At 46.1% G+C, this 18547-nt stretch overlaps 1 protein-coding gene across 1 annotated transcript; it reads left to right on the top strand.

Annotated features, from left to right (window-relative positions):
• The first annotated feature begins 4612 nt into the window (after positions 1-4612).
• On the top strand, positions 4613-17806 carry MORN3 (MORN repeat containing 3). The gene is made up of 7 exons (XM_062625928.1): positions 4613-4738; positions 6595-6679; positions 9187-9342; positions 10028-10185; positions 11772-11931; positions 15101-15285; positions 17648-17806. The coding sequence occupies exons 3-7, from the start codon at positions 9198-9200 to the stop codon at positions 17750-17752; spliced, it is 753 nt and encodes a 250-aa protein (XP_062481912.1). The 5' UTR covers positions 4613-4738; positions 6595-6679; positions 9187-9197; the 3' UTR covers positions 17753-17806.
• Positions 17807-18547: the final 741 nt, after the last annotated feature.

Here is an 18547-nt window from a genome sequence, read left to right as displayed (position 1 = left end):
TGAACGTAGTTTGACATGCCAGGAATACAAATTGCATATTTTAATTATGTTTATCAATTTTAAAAGGACTCTAATTTCTGAGCTAGGAGTTATTAAATAAAATATCACATCAGTTATGTATCACTGGCTATAGCCCTGAGTGACTGACATTCCCATATCCACATTCTCAGCATTCATTTTATTTAACTATCAACTTCTGCAGTTTTTCATTCCACAACTCAAACATGCTCCAAAACCAGATTTCTTGAAAGAAGAGGCTCAAATAACCTTAATAAACGTTCATTCTTTAACTTTGCACCGAGTTTTCAGATCAGTGCTCTCCTTAAGGCAGAGCCTGCAGAAAGGAAGAGGATACTCGCTAATCCAGAAAGCCTGTGGAAAACTGCAGCCCAACGTGGTTTGTACCCTGGGAGAGCTGCTCCCACCAAAAAGGAGGGGAGACTTGGAAAGAAACCCTTTCCCACAAGGCTGCCTCTGAAGCCGAAGTCAACCAGAGACATTTACATCTCAAACCTTCCACTTCTTCCTATTCATCCTAAACCCTGCTAATAGTAAGTCTTAGAAACAGAGTGGTGGGGTAACTCCTTCAGTGTTGCACCCACTCGGTGCTGATCCAGCTAAACCTGACATACACTTGGTTGGTGTCCAAGACCCTCCCACCTCTTCCTCTGGCTTTTCTTTGGAATATAGCAGCAATAAGACACACATCTGAGCATCCTACTTCCACAGTATGTTGTTGTCACATTTCTCACCTTTAAAGAATTCCAACATATGTTCCTCTAAACATTTTCCTTCTATTTATTCTACAAAGTTCCCAAAATAAACTTAAGTTATTGATTCTGTCAGTTTTCAGTTGGTTTGGGCATTTCACTTGGGTGATTCCCCAAGCTTTGTGAGACCAAACTTAGCTTGGAGCAGCTGCCTCCTTTCATTGCAGAAATGACTGGTTTCAGAATACTGAGGTCCTTTGGGTTTATGTAACTGAAAAAAGCCCTTCCTCTTTAAACATCACATGTCGTGGGACCTTGCTCCACAAATGAAGTGTTTCTGGGCATGTTTCCCCACACACCCTCCCCATTGCTCAGTTTGCTCTTCAGTGTGTCCAACCTGGAAGAAAGTTGAGAGCTGAAAGTCTATTGCAATGAATTGTATTGGCAGATTCATGGGCTAACCAAAAGTATGATTTACCATGACTGTTTTAAGAGCTTCTTTTTGGTCTTAATAAATGTAGAGTTTAATCAAATGCCAGACAACTGAAGCAATAATGGTACGAACAACAACAGAACTGAAGCTACATCAATCCCAGGTGGAGGAAGCTGTGCTGGCGCTCCTCAGTGGTCAAGGTCTATGAGAGTAAAACAAGAAAGCAGTTTTAAAAATAATAATTAAAAACCAGCCAAGAAGGAGATTTGGGGCCTAATTTTGGCTGAAAAAGCTGGAACAAAGGAAATTGCACCAAAGCAAAACCAAGTTCTCCTCCCAGCCCATCATAACCTGGATTTTGACCCTACTTTTTGCAGTGGCCTCGAAATCATGCGACAATTGAATATTTGTTTGCAAGGAAAAGTCAAAGGTTCCTTGTAAGTGTTGTTTAACGGCCTCCCAGCCGTGTTCTGATTCATTCCAGGGTAAGGATGCAACACACATTTCTCCTGCTCTATGTTCCCAATCACATTGCAAAGACAATTGCGTTTACATGGCTGACTGCCGATCTGCTATCCACACGACAGCTGTTTCTGAAGCTTGTAATTGAGCCAATATTTCTTCATCAGTATTTTCCTGTGTTTGTAATTCTGATATAATATCAGTCAATACCTCTCTTACCGTTTCTGCTGTTCGAATGGACTCAGTTAAGGCTGCTATTGCCACTGTGGTAGAGGTTAAAATAACGATGGCGGATACAATGGCAAATATTAAGCATTCTAGAAAACACTTTACTCTTTTCCTAGGGGAACCTAATTCTTCCTGTAATATCCTAGTAAAATGACTTAACCCATCACTTTCTTCCCAATGACACAGGAATCCACATTTTATTAAATCCACAATTTGTTAAATTCACAGGAATCCACATTTCAGATCGTCTTCGTAATACAATCAGATTTTTAAAAGATTGCCTTCTAATATGGTTAGAGACACCTGTGTGATAACTTACATGAGTTAGATTCATATGATACGAGTGATTTTTCCTAACAATCATTAAATCTTTAGCCAAAGCAAAAATATACTGATGCGTGACACAAATAACAGCATTCTCCTTAGTTGCTTTTGTTACACTGGCTATGACATTACATAAATATAAAATGTTTCAATTGCCTTTCCATAAAGGCAAAACCCAGTCTCCAAATATGTGTTTTCAAAGCTGATGCTGCACCATTTAAAGACTCAAAAAATTGCAACGCGGCTCCTGCTGATCCCCTGTTATGCTATGCCAAACTGTGGTTATGTTTACCGAAGGGTACTGTGGTATTTAGTTCTCTATCCTATAATTGTCCATAAGGGTCCCAACTGATCACTGCATCCATTGCTGGTGTTTGATTTCTAGGATACCTTCCCAGGCACGCATTCCATGTCATAGGTGAGGTAGATTTGCTAAGTCTACAATGAGAGAGATTAGGAATTTGCCTGGCCCAGGATGTTTTATTAAATTGATATTCGTCCCCTTTTATTCCTGGAATAGTGGCAAGTATATATGAACGACGAATCTGACCTTCCCAAGCAATCAAGTGTTTTTGAGGTTGTATTTGAACACAACTGTTCTCAGTGTCATTATTAATTTTTAGGCAAAGGGGAAACCAATCACTTACATGAAATGAGGTATTCATTTCACGTGAGTCATTCAACTGGGCACCATCCGACGCCAGCCAGACTCCACTGATCCAATCAGTACCATTATTGCTGAGTAGTGGTGATGGATCCCACCAGGAAAGAGGCCGGAAACTTGGTGGATTCAGTATATGAGTTCAATGCAGCTGAGTCAGAATAACAGCTCCTGATGACCATACCGTAAGTCCACAGATATTCATATAACTTCCACCCTAAATAATGCCAAGGTGGGTTTGTTTGACCCTTTTCCTCTGCCACTATCAGTCCGTATTTCTGTAAGTCATGGATCAAGTAAATATTTATTGAGTTTCAAACATGTCTATAATTTTGGTCAGCAAAAGCTGTGGCTGGGTGATACATAGCTTGGACTTGCAGTTCAAAAACCTTGGGCAGCCTGTGCTGTTTAAAAATAAACAAGTTAAATGGGCTGAATGAGCTGATTATTTCAACTGACAAACCCTCAGTTTACTGCAGTGCAATACAGGGCTGAAATATTCAAAATTGTACTTTTCCTGAAGGGGCTATTTCTGGTTGTAATTTAAGGCTGTAGTTTTTGGGCTGCAGTAAGCATTTTTTCTTCTCCCTCATGGGTTTCTCTCATTTCCTTCACAACCCCCTGTCCCCACTCTCCCCCATACAACTGGCCACAGGAAAACACAGGAATGATTGTCCTCAGTAATTCTTAGGCTCTGCCCAAAACCAGAGCATGTTTAAGTGGATGAGTGGGAATAAATCCTTCCTGAGCATCTTCATTTCATTTTAGTAACAGGAAATATTTTCTCTTGTATAAGTATTTCCTAACTTCGTCAACTTCCATAGTTTTCTGTTTGGTTTTCCTGTTTAGAGAAGTCTTTGACTTCCACCTGCATCCTGCATCCCTGGATTTAGGGAGATGCAGAGCCATCCAGCTGCACCAGCAAATCCTCTGCCCATCCTGACTGCAGCAGAGACAGTCCTGGATGAAACAGCCTTACAGTTTCACTATTTCCCATATTCCCTGTTACTCCCTGTTGCCATCAAACCTGAAAGATCTTTCCCTGCTTCCAGTTGAAAATGCACATTACCCCATGCACCGTCCCCTCCTGAGCACCTTCTGTCCTACTCAAGTGTGGATACAGTGTTTAAGCCACCTTTAATACTACAGACACTGAAGATGGCAAATGGGTACCCATCAGGGAATACCAAGCTGTATCCCACCTCTGCAGAGGCTCCAACATCCCCCACCTATCTCAAAATTTCTACCATCCAGCCTGCATCTAACCATCCACCCTGGTACACCGTGTTGTGTACCAAAAATGTGGTAAAAGGATGGGAATAAACAAGTACCTTTGGCTCATGGGAGTGACACAAGAACTTTGGTTTATATTTGAAATATGCACTGTTAATTACCTGTTAGGGAAGATTATTACAGACACCCACAAGACCATAATAGCAACGCCTGCTCTCTGGGACTGGGTAATGGAGAAGGGTAATGGACGTGGGAATTAGTGTCAGATTTATTCAGATTTCTCTTTTAAGCATTCTGATGTGCATTTTCAGGTGGGTTCTCCTTTGTCTTCTGACATTTGCAAGGCTGATTTCTTTGTTACCCATCAGTACTGTAATCAGTGCTTTCATTTCCAGCCTTCTGCTGCTGCACGTACTAAAAAGAACAAGCAGAGGTGAAACACTTGGTCCTTATCAGCTTTTCAATATCCTGCAGGATAATCCTTAACTATCAAACACACAGTTCCACAGAGTGGCGTGCGCTTAACGGCTCCGGCTCCATCCCTCGTGCTCCCCATGTACCACCACATCCATCTCCATCCGCAGCCGCAATCCAGCCGCTCCCATGACCCTTCGCGCAGGAGCCTGGCAGAGTTGCTATGACGACCCTGACGATACAGCCGCAGCACCCAGCCTGAACCCAGCGCAGGTCAGTGTTCATAGGGTGGCTTTTGGGGTGTGCCAGGCTTGAAGGTGCTTTTCAAACTGAGCACATGGGCTTTCCCCATCATCCGCTCCCATAGCTGCTCCGGCAGCCTGAGCTTTCCACACAGAGGCACCACCATGAGGCCGAGGAGTGGCTGGGGGGGGCTCGGCTGTGCCGGAGGCTGCCGGCAAAGGGACTCTGGCGCAGGACGATGGTGTGGTGTGGGGGTCAGTGAGTGGGGTGAACTCACCCAGGCCTGGGTAATGGTCAGGCAGAGCTGGTGCAGAGGTTGCAGGCGGGGATGCGGTGTGGTGGCAGGCAGGGTGCTGCCCCTTCTATGAAGCCAGGTGTATTCTCCATCTTGCTCTTCGTTAAGATATAAGATGGAAAAAAAAGTATGGTTGTTAGATAATCACATTGCTCTGGCGTTCTGTGAAAAGACGGAAAAAAATAGGTTTCCTGCAGGCTGTGCCAACTGAAGCTGCATTTAACAGAGACCTGATGAAACTCAGAGCACTGTCTGGAGGAGGACACGGGGCTCTGTAAGATCACCCCCAAGCGCAGCGTCAGCTGCAGAAACACATGCGAGGAGCAGCCTCTAGCCGTCAGCACTGAGAGCTGCAGCCACTGCTAGGAGGTTGGAGCGACCTTGCGCTGCCAGTTCTCGCTGCCAGCTTCCCCACACCCTTGCAGTGGGTGGCTAAAAACATCCCGGGTGACAAATACCAGTTACGTTATCACTTACACAAACCTGGTATCACTGTCATAAACTTGGAAAGGGATTCAGCAAACAAAGTTGGCTCCCACCAGCCTGCAAAGCCCTGGGTGCTCAGTGTCAGCTGTGCCTTGGAGGGCATAGTGGGGTGCTGTGGCTGCCCCTGCAGCTGGGAATCATCCCTGGGATTTTTAAATCCTAAGGTTTGAGCTAAAGAAGTGGTCAGATGCGGTGGTGGGGCGGTGATGCTCCCATCTGGGTGTGGTGAGGATGTCCCTCTTCACAGCCATGAGATACTTGGGTGTCATAGACCATGTTGGGGTGGGTGCATGCAGCTGTAGTTTGGCTCTTCTGCTCCCTCAGCAAGGGGAAGTCAGAAATGAGATGAAAACATACAGCTCTCCGTTCTGCAACCCCCCGGCCCTTGACAAATATTGTCAAGAGCCCCCTTCTCGAGGGGTTGCAGCACACAGAGGTGAAGGAGGAACTTAGCAGCTGTGAGTTACATCAGAGTGATTCGTGTCAGCAACTCAGGGGTCCTAGTGATCATTGCACTTTGTGTGGAGATGGAATCCCTTGTGATCATTGTGCTATGTGCAAAGGGTATGATAAGTGAGGAGGAAGAAGAAACAGGGGAATAATTCCCCTGGGTCAACTGCAATATTGTGCAAAGAAATGTTTTGTTAATTGTTTAAATTGCATGAATGTTCTTAGAAAAGGGGAAAAGGGGGGGGGGGGGGTAGGTAACTTAGAGATATGTCCTGTTACAGAATGTTGTGAAATCTGTGCACTGAACAAATAAAACACATAAGGAGTGGAATTTATGGGGGCTAAAATGGCAGTCAGACTTGTGATAGACATAATATTTCTTCACCTGGAGTCAAGACCCCAGTAACAGGTGGAGAAACCCGGGAAAAGAAGACAACAGGATTGGCTGAAACCCAAGAAGCCCAGGAAACCAAAAAGTATAAGAGACTATCCACACAAGTTCCCTTTGTGTGTCTCGGGCAGGGTGGAGACTCCCCGATGCACCCAGTGCTGCTTGCTTCTTGTCTCTCAATATTAATTATAATAAAAATCAATTAAAACAGATTGGCTAGATTTTTATAACACAGCTGTGATGTATCCTGTGTTTGCACTGCAGAAAGACCATCCTCTGAAGCAGGCTGCAACTCCATCATTACAAAGGACAGATCCTGACCTCGGTGCCCTCAAACCATCGTAGTCAGGTGAGCGACATGGCCAGGGGACTTCAGTTGCCAAATCCTCCTCTGCTATCGCAGACAATGCCATCCCCAAACCATCTGCTTCAAGGGCTGGCAATATGGTGGTCTTCAATTTCCCCCCTCTTCTTAAGGTTGGAAAGCTAAAAGAGGAATGACCACAAGAACCCTTACCCCTCCCTGGGTCCGAGCTGACAAGCCGTCACCCAGGCATGTCCCCCAGCCCTGCCTGTGCTCCCCCGCCCTTCCTGCACTCCCCCAGCCCCATGGGAAGGAGCCATGTGGGACACGCACTGCCCAACTGAGACAAGGAGGCACAAAAGTACAAAATGCAATCAGTTCTAAGTAATGTTAAGTTTGATGGCTTTGTAATGGAAAATAACTGCGGTGCTTGGAGGTAGTTGACATAGTTTCAGGCCCTTAGGGCCTCAGTACAAAAGGTGTGAGAAAAGCAGAATAGAAGGACAGGACCTGGGATGGGGAGTATCTGGGACTAGCAGATGTCCAGGATGAGAGCAGTTAAACTAACTGATAAGTAGAAGGCCAGGATGATTGCTATGTCTGTAATGTTAATTAACCTTGTTGGGAAAAGTAAACGACCCTTAAAGACCACCACATTTTTGTATGCATGCCGGAAACCTTTTGGAAAATGATGTAATAGGCTCAGTAACCATATAAGGATGACCTGTAGAGCAATACGGGGACACACGTTAGGAGGAGCTATCCCCCGTGTCTCCCGGCGCCGCAATAAAGAATACCTGCTTGTCAACTTGAAACTCTGTCGGCGAGTTTGTTCCTGGAGTTTTCTCCGAATCACAACTCAGCTGCGTTTTAGGGGGGGGGGGGGGGGGGGCTCATCATGGGCACAGAAGTACATTTTTTAACAATGATATCCCTCCAAGTAGCTGTTGAATGACCATTTCCACAGCCACGTGGAGAACTGAGGATGAACACAAACTGTATTTTCTTAGTTAAAACTTCTAGCTTTTCTCGCCTAGCAAGGATCCAAAAACCCCTCCTTTCCCCTTTCCTCCCAGGCTCCCATGCTTTCACCCATGCTGGCTTCACAGCACAGCAGGCGTGTGAGCTCTGCTCTAAGAAAGGAGAGAAACAACAAAATCACTGGATAGATCTGTCCTGGGTTCAGCAGCAGCAGTCATTTTTCTCCTTCTTTACTAAGAAGTGCTGGTGCAATGCTGTGTTTCCGACTTCAGTCTGGGAACAACGCTGGTAACACCGATGTTTTCAGTTGTTGCTAAGCGATGTTTACTCCGACCCAGCACTTTCTCAATCTCCCGCTCAGCCAGGGAGGAGGGAAAGCCGGGAAGAAGCAGAGAGACCACCTGACCCAAACTAGCCTAAGTCCATCCCACTGTACGTCATGCCCCGTATATAAGCTGGGGTCGGTACCCGGAAGTGCTAGATCGCCGATAGGGTACGGTTGTGTGTCGACCGGTGGTGAGCAGTTGCTTTCTCTCCCTTTGGTGTTTTCCCTTATCATTGCTATTGTTGGTGGTAGTAGTAGTTTCGTATTATACCTCGGTTACCGGACTGTTCTTATCTCAACCCGCGGGACTTACGTTCTATTTTCCTCCCCATCCGTCTGGGAGTGGGGGGAGGCAGAAGTGGGGGGGAGTGAGCGAGCGACCGCGTGGTTCTGTGTTACCGGCTGGGCTTAAACCACGACAATGGCTCTGCCCAGAAGCTCAGGACAGGAGGGAGAGCCGGGGAGTCAAAATCAGAGGGCATCCCACCCACCCAGCCAGCTCCAGCCAAGCTCTGGGTATTGTCGGCCTTCATAGAAACTTTTTGTATCTACAGCCACTTTGTGGCGTTTTATGTATGGTCTGTAGGAGACCACCTCTGGCAGCTTGCTTATCCTGCCCTGGGCAAGCTGCAGCCTCGTGGTACATAGAAACATTGTGGGTTTAACCCCTCTTAACCAGATACCTGCAGGATATTTTTAGCAGTAAAAGAGGTTTAGCTACATTGCTGCTGGGCATCTGAAGTGTCCCAGCTCCTGGTGGCCCTAGGGACACTGGCAACTCTCTGACCTGCTCCATCTCATGAACGCTTTCCAATTTCCTAGCAAACGAATCATTTTCCAATTTGATTAAATGACTGCTTCTGCTTCATGCAGAGCCATTGGAGGAGCAGCCATGGGAAAGAGCCTAGCAAGGTTTCAGCTGTACAGAGGAGAGGCTGCTCTTCCCTGTGCTTCCCAAGGCATCTGGCAGGCACAGAGATTGATACCCACCACAGACTCGACCTGCTGAGACTTATTTAAGATCTCGTAGCAGGCCAGGCTGTGCTGTGAGCCTGTTTTCAGACAGTGCTGGTTTGTACTTTGGTATCTTTAAATACCTTCTGTTTGTTCTCTGTTTTACCCCTCCAAAACATCAGTTACTGACTTGTGTGAATATTGAAACAGAGCTCACAAATAGACTGTTCTGCTTGTACCTGACTTAGTAATTTCGAATTTATTGCTAACAACAGTTTGTTTTTCTCTCCAGCCAGGAACAATATGCCTGCTGTAAAAAAAACAAGAACTAGAGAGCCTCTCTGGCATGAACGGGACCGGAAAGCACAGAAACATGGATTAAGACACACAGTTTATGATGCAAATGGAGATAAGTACACCGGAGAATGGCAAGACAACTTGAAACATGGTAAGATGCATCATTTTGAGGAAGAGTACCAATTTAGGTGTCCTAGGCTGTTCCTAGAGGCAGGGAGTGATCAGGGTTTGTATATGCTCCTGGAAGAGCATTCATTCATGTATCTCTATATGGTTTTGATATATGTCATGGAAAAGTGTACTCAGAAATACTTCTGAATGGTAACTTGAAGAGCTTTTACATGCACTCAGAGGCAATTACCCAAAATATCTAGGTTATAATGTCCAAAAATCCTCTGCAAACACAGCAAGCTGCAGTCAGCTCCACATACCGGCATGTGCCTTGGCTGCACAGTCCCTGGAGCTCTCCTGGTTCCTGACTTGGCTACAGGAATATTCATGTATCCTCAAGCTGTGGCAGGTTCTGCAGGAGACAGAGAAGGGGAAAGAGACCCTGACTGAGCCCTGAGTGCCAGAGCAGGACAGGCTTGTTTACAGGCAGTAAATTGAGGTTTGGAAAGATTTAAGTGCATTCAGCAAAGGACACACAGGAAGCCCCTGATCAAGATTAATGATGGTTCCAACTTGGGAAGCTAAACCGAATCCCAGACCTAAACCTGCCTTGGTTCAGGGAGTGCTGCCTCGCCTGGGATGGAACTGTAGGAAGGCAGCCCTGTAATCCCTTCTAACAATCCCTTCTCATAACAATCCCATTGTTCTACTTGTTTGGTAAATAGGCAAAGGCATCCAGAAATGGAAAAGCACTGGAGCTATTTACAGCGGTGACTGGAAGTTTGGGAAGCGCGATGGTTATGGCTCATACAGCATTCCTGACCCTGTAACCAAGCAATACAAGAGGGTGTACACAGGCTGGTGGGAAAACGACCAAAAATGTGTAAGTGATATTTCCTGTGCATGCCAGTGCTGAAGCAGTGTTTCCCAAAACATGGGGAAGAGGTAGGTGCACATGTCCAAAAAGATCACTTAAAATACTAATTTTTCCAATACTGAGGCTGAATTGAGGGGGGGTTGGCTAAACAAGTGAGTGGGGAAAAAAGGAAATGAAAGCAAGAGTAAAAGCTCTGGTCTTTAAGCCCTCTTCCCCTGCCCTCCCCAACTCACTGCTCCTGCTGTTACTCGTTTCTCCATGTCAGATGCTGCAAGAGCTGCACTGTGTCCCACGTCTGGCAGTAGGGAAGCAGCAGCGTGTCTCCAGGTAGAAGCTATGGGAACAGCCTTTCCTCCAGGCTTGGGTTTTCTTTACATCTTAGTCTGAACCTACAGAAAGCTCAGGAAGCTTCAGGAGTAAATATCCATCATTCATAAACAGCCAAGTGTGGCTGAGAACACACCATTGCCCTCTGTGTCCCCACTGGAGGGGAGCTCATCCCACCCATCCCTGGTGATCAGGCTACAGCCCCAACCTCTCTCCAGCTACCAAAGAGCAGTGATCACTGATCAGACTCTCTTGAAGCCTGGACAAGCAGGATAAGAGGTTTCATATTCCATATCTTAACCCTCCCCACCCATCCCTTTCATTCCTCTCATCCTTGAAGCAGTTGGAGGAACCTGTGTTATAAGTGCTGCAGGAAAATGTACCTTTTACAGCACATTAGACAAATAACATGAGTTCTTTTGGAAAATAAGCCTGTCACATAAATCACTGTTTTTTTAAAGGGAACATAATGAGGAAGTCATCTGGTAAAATAACTGCAATCTCGTGCAAAATCCTTTTAGGAATGATTCTTGTGTTCACCTTTGTGTCTGCTCTTAAAACCGTAGCCTTCTAATTGGCATGCAGCTCTATAGCTCCAGTCTCTTGTAATATCACAGGGTATATTCATTGCTGTGATGGTGCCTGGCCTGGCTTGGGGGAGGCACACACGGCAGTGCTGCCTGAGCTGGCTGGTCACACCACAGGCAGCCTTCAGGCATGGCTCTAGTTCCTTGGGAAGTAGGAAGCAAAGTGAGAGGCTCTTTAGGACATTACTGCTTTGGAGGGTACAGATGGAGGAGATGGTAAGAGAACTTTGGTGTGCCCAGCGCCAGGGGAAGGAGTTGCCTGGCCTGGGACACACCAGGCAGTAGCAAGCCTGGTGTGTCCCAGTAGGAAATCAAGGTTGAAAGGCATGAGCTCCCCATGTTGAGAGATTCTTTTTAATGCGGCCTATCCCAGGCCAGTTTACATGCTAGCAGAACTTGCTTTTAGCTAAATATTAGTGTCAATTGTGCCAATAATAACACAATGAGATATAAACCTGTGGTTTTGTCATGGGAATAAAACCACTTGCCCCAAAAATCCCATACCACCACCTCTTGTTTCCTTCAACACAAGACCAGCCACCCAGCTGGGCTGCCAGCAGCCATGTGACAGAGCAACAAGCACAGGAGTAGTGTATCAAGACAGTGATAATCCCGAAATTGAAGACCAACTCTGTCAATACAGAGGATCCTAATAGTTATATCTGTGCTGATTTCCAGGGCTATGGGCTGATGATCTACCCCAATGGGGAGCGCTATGAGGGTGAGTGGAGCGCTGAACTGCGGAGTGGCTGGGGACGGATGAATTACCTGAATGGATCTGTCTATGAGGGACAATGGCTCTTGGACAAGCCCCACGGGCAGGGAACGCTGCATCTACGTAAGTACCAATCGTCCTCACCCCAGGAATCTGCCTGCTCCCTGCTGTTCTCTCGATGTCTCTGCCATCCGGATTTCTGTATGCTACATCACATCTCCTGCTGCAGCCTTGCACCAGGGTTGTGCCTGCTCCATGTTGTATTTTCCTCCTGGGTTGAGGCATGGCAAGCTGCACAAGGGCCAGCTTAAGCCCACATGCCTGAAAGCTTGTTTTTGCTGTGATTTACATTTAAATGACCGGGATGCTTAGGGTTAGAGATAACGTACTGTTAAGGCAAAGAAATCTCTCTTTTCAAGCCAGGCACTTTGCCAGACATGCTTTCTAACTGGTGCATGCCAAAGAGTCCAGTTTCCAGCGCAGAAAAAAAGAAGTTTTCTTTCTGAGTTCACTCCATCCCCTCTCTTCCAACACTGGCTCATGTTAAGTGAACTCAGGGGTTTCAGGATGATTCGGAGAAAACTCCAGGAACAAACTCGCCAACAGAGTTTCAAGTTGACGAGCAGGTATTCTATATTGCGGCCCCGGGAGACATGGCGGATAGCTCCTCCTAACGTGTGTCCCCGTATTGCTATACAGGTCATCCTTACATGGTCACTGGGCATACATAGATATTTATGAGGCTACACATGATTTACATCATTTTCCAGAAAGTTTCCCGCATGCATACAAAAATGTGATGGTGGCCTTTAAGGGTCCTTTACTTTTCCCACCAATCTTCATAACCAGCGTCATTAACGTTACAGACGTAGCAATTACCTTGTCCTTCTACTCATCAGTTAGTTTAACTGCTCCCATCCTGGACATCTGCTAGTCCTGGATACTCCCCAGTAGATGTTTACACCAGCTTAATGGGTTTATTAACACCACGAACATAGCAATCACCCTGTCCTTCTACTTACCAGTTAGTTTAACTGTGCCCATCCTGGACATCTGCTAGTCCCAGATATTCCCCATCCCCAGGTCCTGTTTTTCTATTCTGCTTTTCTTACACCTTTTGTACTAAGGTCCTAAGTGCCTGAAATTATGTCAACTACCTTCAAGCACTGCAGTTGTTTTCCATTACAAAGCCATCAAACTTAACATTACTTAGAACTGATTGCATTTTGTGCTTTTGTGCCTCCTTGTCTCAAGGAATACACAGTCCCTTCCCAGAAATAACACTGAGCACATTACAGATTGGGAATGTTGGGGCTATCTCAGCATAAAAATAGGAATTTGGAGTTTTTTTCCCTCCCCTTATTTTGCATGGAGTTTAACACATTTTTTCCTGCAAAGAAAGCCAAGAATCCCAATCCTCTGTAATACCAAGCTCAGCATTCCAGGGACATTTGGATAAATATTCTCTTATTATTCATCTATACTATTTTTTGCTTGAAAGTGATCTCAAGGCTGGTAATTACCTAAGCAAAGCAGCTGGGAGGAATGAGCACGACCTTGACTGCACATCACAGGCATGAATGTGTTCTCTCTGCTGACTGTAAAGTCACTTCAGACTGATGGCTCATCCAGATGAAGTCAGCGCCCACTTCCGGGGGTCACTCCTTCCACTGATCTGCTTTGTTCCCATCAAAGTCATTGCTATAACCTTAAAACCCCTGCAGGCTGAGCTGCAGCTGATGAACAATTTCAGAGCCTGGTTGCCTCCAGCATAGCCTGGAGCTACTTACAAGCTAGATTCCTTTTGGTTAAAATTAGCCAGAGCAATTATTTCATACCCACAACCTCAATATATTCAGCTCAGCCTGCTGGAAGTGTGCCCACGTGCCTGCAGCTTTGAGATGTTGAAAGGAACTGAGTTCCTTCAGCGGAGGTCATGATGAGCTGCAGCTCAAGATTGAATTGCTTACAGTGGCAGCGTGCCTGGCGAGGGTGAGCTTGGCTGGGAGCACTGCTCTGCTACAGACCAGTGCCAAATGGCTTTTAAACCAGAACATTGCACATCAGCAGGGATCTCAGTAGAGAGCAATGCAGCTCTTGGATGCTCTAGGAGGAGAGTGGAGGGGGCAGGCAGGTGCCATGGGGCAGCCAGGGCATTCAGTGGTCCCTCCATCATAGCCAGGTCTGTGATTTTGGTGGTGTCCGAGATGTCAGTGGCTGGAGAACAGAAGTTGCTCCCATCAGTGGGCAGGGCAGGTTGGTGTTGCACATAAGCACACCACCAGATCCAAGCTGAAGATAACCACTGCCATGGCTCCAGCCTGTAAACCAGCTCCTGCCTGAGGAGCCTGGCAGTCCCCAGCTACCTCTGTGGCACTGTGTGGGGTGCCCTGGTATTTTGGCCAGCTCTTGCCACAAAGAATGGCCAAGTTCAGCTAAGACCCAAAGATCTTTCCACTAAACAACTCGGTCAGAAATCCCCATGGTTTTTGGGGTTTTTGGCTTAGAAACACTGTATGTAGAAGAAGGGGACAGCACAGGACTCTCATAGTGACAACAAGGTGACCTGGATGTATCTCAAGCCAAAGCATTACCATGGCTGTGGTGCCCTTTCTCAACCAGCATCCCTGGATGAGGCTGCCCTCTTCCCTTTGCAGTTCTGTTTTTCCTGTTGGTGATGGATGGATTCCTGGAGAGCAGCACAGAGCCTTAAAAAATCCTTTCTCAACTTGCAGGAAAATACTGAGAAAGCTGGAAAAAGAGCCTGTAACTGATTGCCGGAACCATTCAGACACTCAGCAGTTCTTGCCCTGTAATTCATTGAGGAAAAACATAGCTACAAGTATTCTTTGAAATCAAGATTATTTTGACTGGACAACAGTCAGACAGTGCTGCTGTTCCATGCCCAGACAAGCAAACCTCTTCAAGCCACAGATCCTGCATGATTTGTTGCAGTGACAAACCTAAAACTTACATCCTATAATTTCCCATGCTGTAAAGAGTGACTCAGTGACTACTCCCTTACCCTGAGCTCCATATATCAGCAAAAAAATTCTATCACTGTGAGAAGAACAAAGCAAGCGAACACAGTTTGTGTGCCAAGCAGGCAAGTGTAGGCTCCTTCCACAGCCTTTCCTCCCTCAGTGGCCCAGCAAATAGAGCCCCCTTAAAGTTACTAAGAGGAGCTAAGCACATTTCCTCTTCTGTCCATTCCCTGTGTTGGTCGATTTTGCTTGTAGCCTTTTAAAGAAATGGTGCAAATTTCATGGTCTGTTCATGTATTTAATTGCAGCCAATGAACATCGGTACGAAGGAAGCTGGAAAAATGGAAAAAAGCATGGCCCAGGGATATATTTCTACTTGGATAAGGGGCAGCTGTTGGAAGGTATCTGGAAATCAGATAGGCCAAAATGTGGACTTGTGATTGACTTCAACAAAGATGAAGCTCCTGCCCCTACTCAATATCCAATCCCAAAGGTAATTGGAAATCTTGGTTTTGCTGGTGATGTTGCATTCCTGAGTGCTTGGGTAAGCTCTCCAGGTAGCATTTCACTCTTCAAGTGAGTGCTCCCATGGGATTCCCAGCTCACGGGGCGTGTGCTCAGTGTCTTTTGGCCAGCAATGTCCTAAATTGCCCTGTAGGGACAACAACTCATCAGCCACTGCTGGAGCCTCCCACTCACCTACATCTGAAAAAATGCAGTTCTCATGCACCAGAACTGCTTAGAGACTTGGAGCAGCACAAAGGAAACAGGGACAATAGAGGCAGAGACAATAGTGGGATTTACGTCAAAACCAGATGGTTTCAGCAAGCCAAAGTGCTAAAGCCAACGAAACCAAGCTGAAATGTGTGTGGCTGCAATGCCAGTGTCAGCCGTTTCCTTTACCTGGGCTAGTCAGGGGCTCACCCACATCCAGCAGCCCCATGGCTAGAGAGGTGCATGTAGCTGCCCACCTTACCCCAAGGTGACATCTCAGCTGGGTGTCTGAGAGCCAACAGCTTCCACTCCCCTTTTCCCTTAAGGCTGACAGGGGCTGTAGAGAAAGAGCTGATCCCACCTCCTCCCAGTAAGGCATGCGGCATGCTGGGCCATCACACCACTTTGGTGCAGGAATGAGAGGATTAGGAGAGCCTATCCCCAGCTCCATGCCCTCAGAGGAGAGCAGGGACTGGGATCAGTATGGAACAGACAGGGGAGGGGTCCAAGTAGCCAAAAGTCTCAGCTTCAATGCCCACAGCCTGTGCTGCACATGTGAAACAGGCTTTATATTCCAAGGGATAGTTACTGCAGGATACAGGTGGGGAAGCTCCTCTTTGCTTAGAGCCAAGCAGAACCTCACTGGATAACCAGGACACAGTCCATAACACAGGGAATGGCACAGCCCCGTGGCAGGTAAAAGCTGCCTCCCTTCCTCATCTGCTCCAGGAACAAGGTTGTTGCAGATGATACTGAGCACACACAGGCTGTGAAAAGCTTACAGCTGTTACATCTACCCTTCTTTTTTCAAGGCTGGTTTCTATAGCAAGGGCCCTTTGAGCACAGGCATTTTTGACAAGCCAGTTAATCCTGTAAGTACTAGGCACACCCACAGCAGCACAGAATAACAAACACCAAATATTCACAGGGGAGAAAACAATCTCTGTTTTGCAAAAAGAGTGAAAAGAGCAGTACTTCTGCAGCTAAAAATATGTATCTGATAAGATTTGTTAAAGGTCACCCAAGAACTGCCTCAACAACCCACCAAACAGCCTGGGAGGGGTCAGTATTTTGCCAAGGCAGGATGCTCAACCCCAGCTGTTTATTTAACTCCACAGAGACCAAGTTATGACCCACTTCTGCTCTCTAAGCAAAAAGAAAGCATCAGCTTTCACGGCCGTTATTGAGCTTTCCAGTGGAAGAGATTTATTGATTTCAGAATATGAAGGAAGTAACAGATAAAAGAAGGATAATTGACTTCAGATTTTCATAAACCTTTTGTTAAATTACTGTCACAAGCAGCTGTTAAAGAATGAGTAGGGCCAATGTTAGAAACTGCCCACACCAGACATGCACTAAATAGCTTTTGCCTGCAAGAGGCCAAGGTGAGGATTTGAGCTTCTTCATGGGAGAAGCATCAGTGTGTGTCCTCATCTGGAGGAAAAGGGAGCAGAGGGGGATGCACAGGACAGAAAATGCCTGAAAACTAGAGAGCAAATGTCATCAGTTTTGAAGGAATCCAGTGCATAGATGATGGGGTTGCATCAAGGCAGAATTTAAACATGACTGCAGAGATGGGGAAAGACACAACATGGTGGACTTGGGATATTTGCTCTTGTAATTACTGAAGCCAAGGCTTCAGAAAGCCTAACAAAATCAGTAAGAAACCTGGACATCTTCCACCTGAAAGACCACCATTCACACGAACCCCTCAGAAAGCATCAGGATATAGAAGCAGGTCGGAGTGAGATGACACATTGCCCCCAGGGCTTTGGCATTTCCCCCTCAAGAATCTACATCCAGCCACAGTCTGGTTACTCGATTCCAGGCTCTTGCTTTAACAGGAGCCTTAACACTCACTTGGGTGACTGTAATCACCTTTTGAAGGGAGAAGAATATATCTTTTGTTAAAGGAGAATCAGTCCCCTTCACACAGAGCTATTCCAAGAAGATGAAGTGATGTTCAGCATGCCAATAAAATTAGGGAAGTGTAGCATGCTTCTAGAACAGCAATTGAAAGGTGGCAATAAAAAATCCTAATACATGGGAGCTTCTCTGTTGCTGCTCGAGTAATCAAGATCTATAAAACCTTATGCTTCTTCAATTACACTGCATAAATGATTTGTATTCTTTCTATTCAGATCGAACTGGCTGATCCAGATGGTGTTTTAGAAGAAGCCCAGGCAATGTTTGACGACAGCCAAGATGAAGAACCGGATGCTGAAGGAAAAGAAGAAGATGCATAATAAGAACACAATTAGGAGTGAGTTGCTCAAACAAGCCTCAGATCCACAGTGTGATGTATTGTGTCTTCGTTTCCCCTACTCTTCCCTCAAGGCTGCTCATGTAGAGTCATAGAATGGGTTAGGTTGGAAAGGACCTTAAGATCATCTGCTTCCAATCCGACATGGGCTTAGCTCAGAAGCCTCCCACTCCCCCTTATTTTGGAAAGGAAAAGGTAACTCTTTTCCCATCACCTCTGTAAAGAAATCACACTCCTGTTGGGACCAAGGTCTTTCACATTAACCTCTAAGCAGCAAGGTCTCTGTTATACGCTATAAAAGAAAAGCTCTACAAAAGTACAGTCAAGTAATTCTCCCCTCCTGCTCCCCCCAAACTTGTCCTGATATATACCTCTGACCCAAAGTTGTAACGAACCATGTTTTCATTAATATAATTTTATTAATATCATTTTACGTGCTCTCTCTGTGCATCTTCCATAACATTACCCTTGGTTTCCTCCCTAACCTGCAAGTGCTGGATCTCACCCTAGCTCTGCATCTTGGCCAGCCACGTGCTGGACTCAGAGCACTCACCAGCATCGCGCTGGCTGCTCCAGTTCTACCCAATGCAAGGACCAAGTCACGTAATGCTTCACCACTTCTAAGCATCACCCACAAGACCAAAGGAAGGTGGCACTGCAGCTGGATGGCGAGAGCTGGCCAGGCAAGTGGGTCATTAGTTCAACCTAATTAATGCCTGCTTCTGAGCATCACCTCTTGCTTACAGTTCATTTGGTCCCTTGACTCTTCACCTTTTCC

The sequence above is a fragment of the Pezoporus occidentalis genome, unplaced genomic scaffold, assembly GCF_034315485.1.
Source record: "Pezoporus occidentalis ecotype Australia unplaced genomic scaffold, CSIRO_AGI_Poc_V1 ctg284, whole genome shotgun sequence".
Classification (NCBI taxonomy): domain Eukaryota; kingdom Metazoa; phylum Chordata; class Aves; order Psittaciformes; family Psittacidae; genus Pezoporus; species Pezoporus occidentalis.
This window is presented reverse-complemented; position numbering and strand designations above follow the sequence as displayed.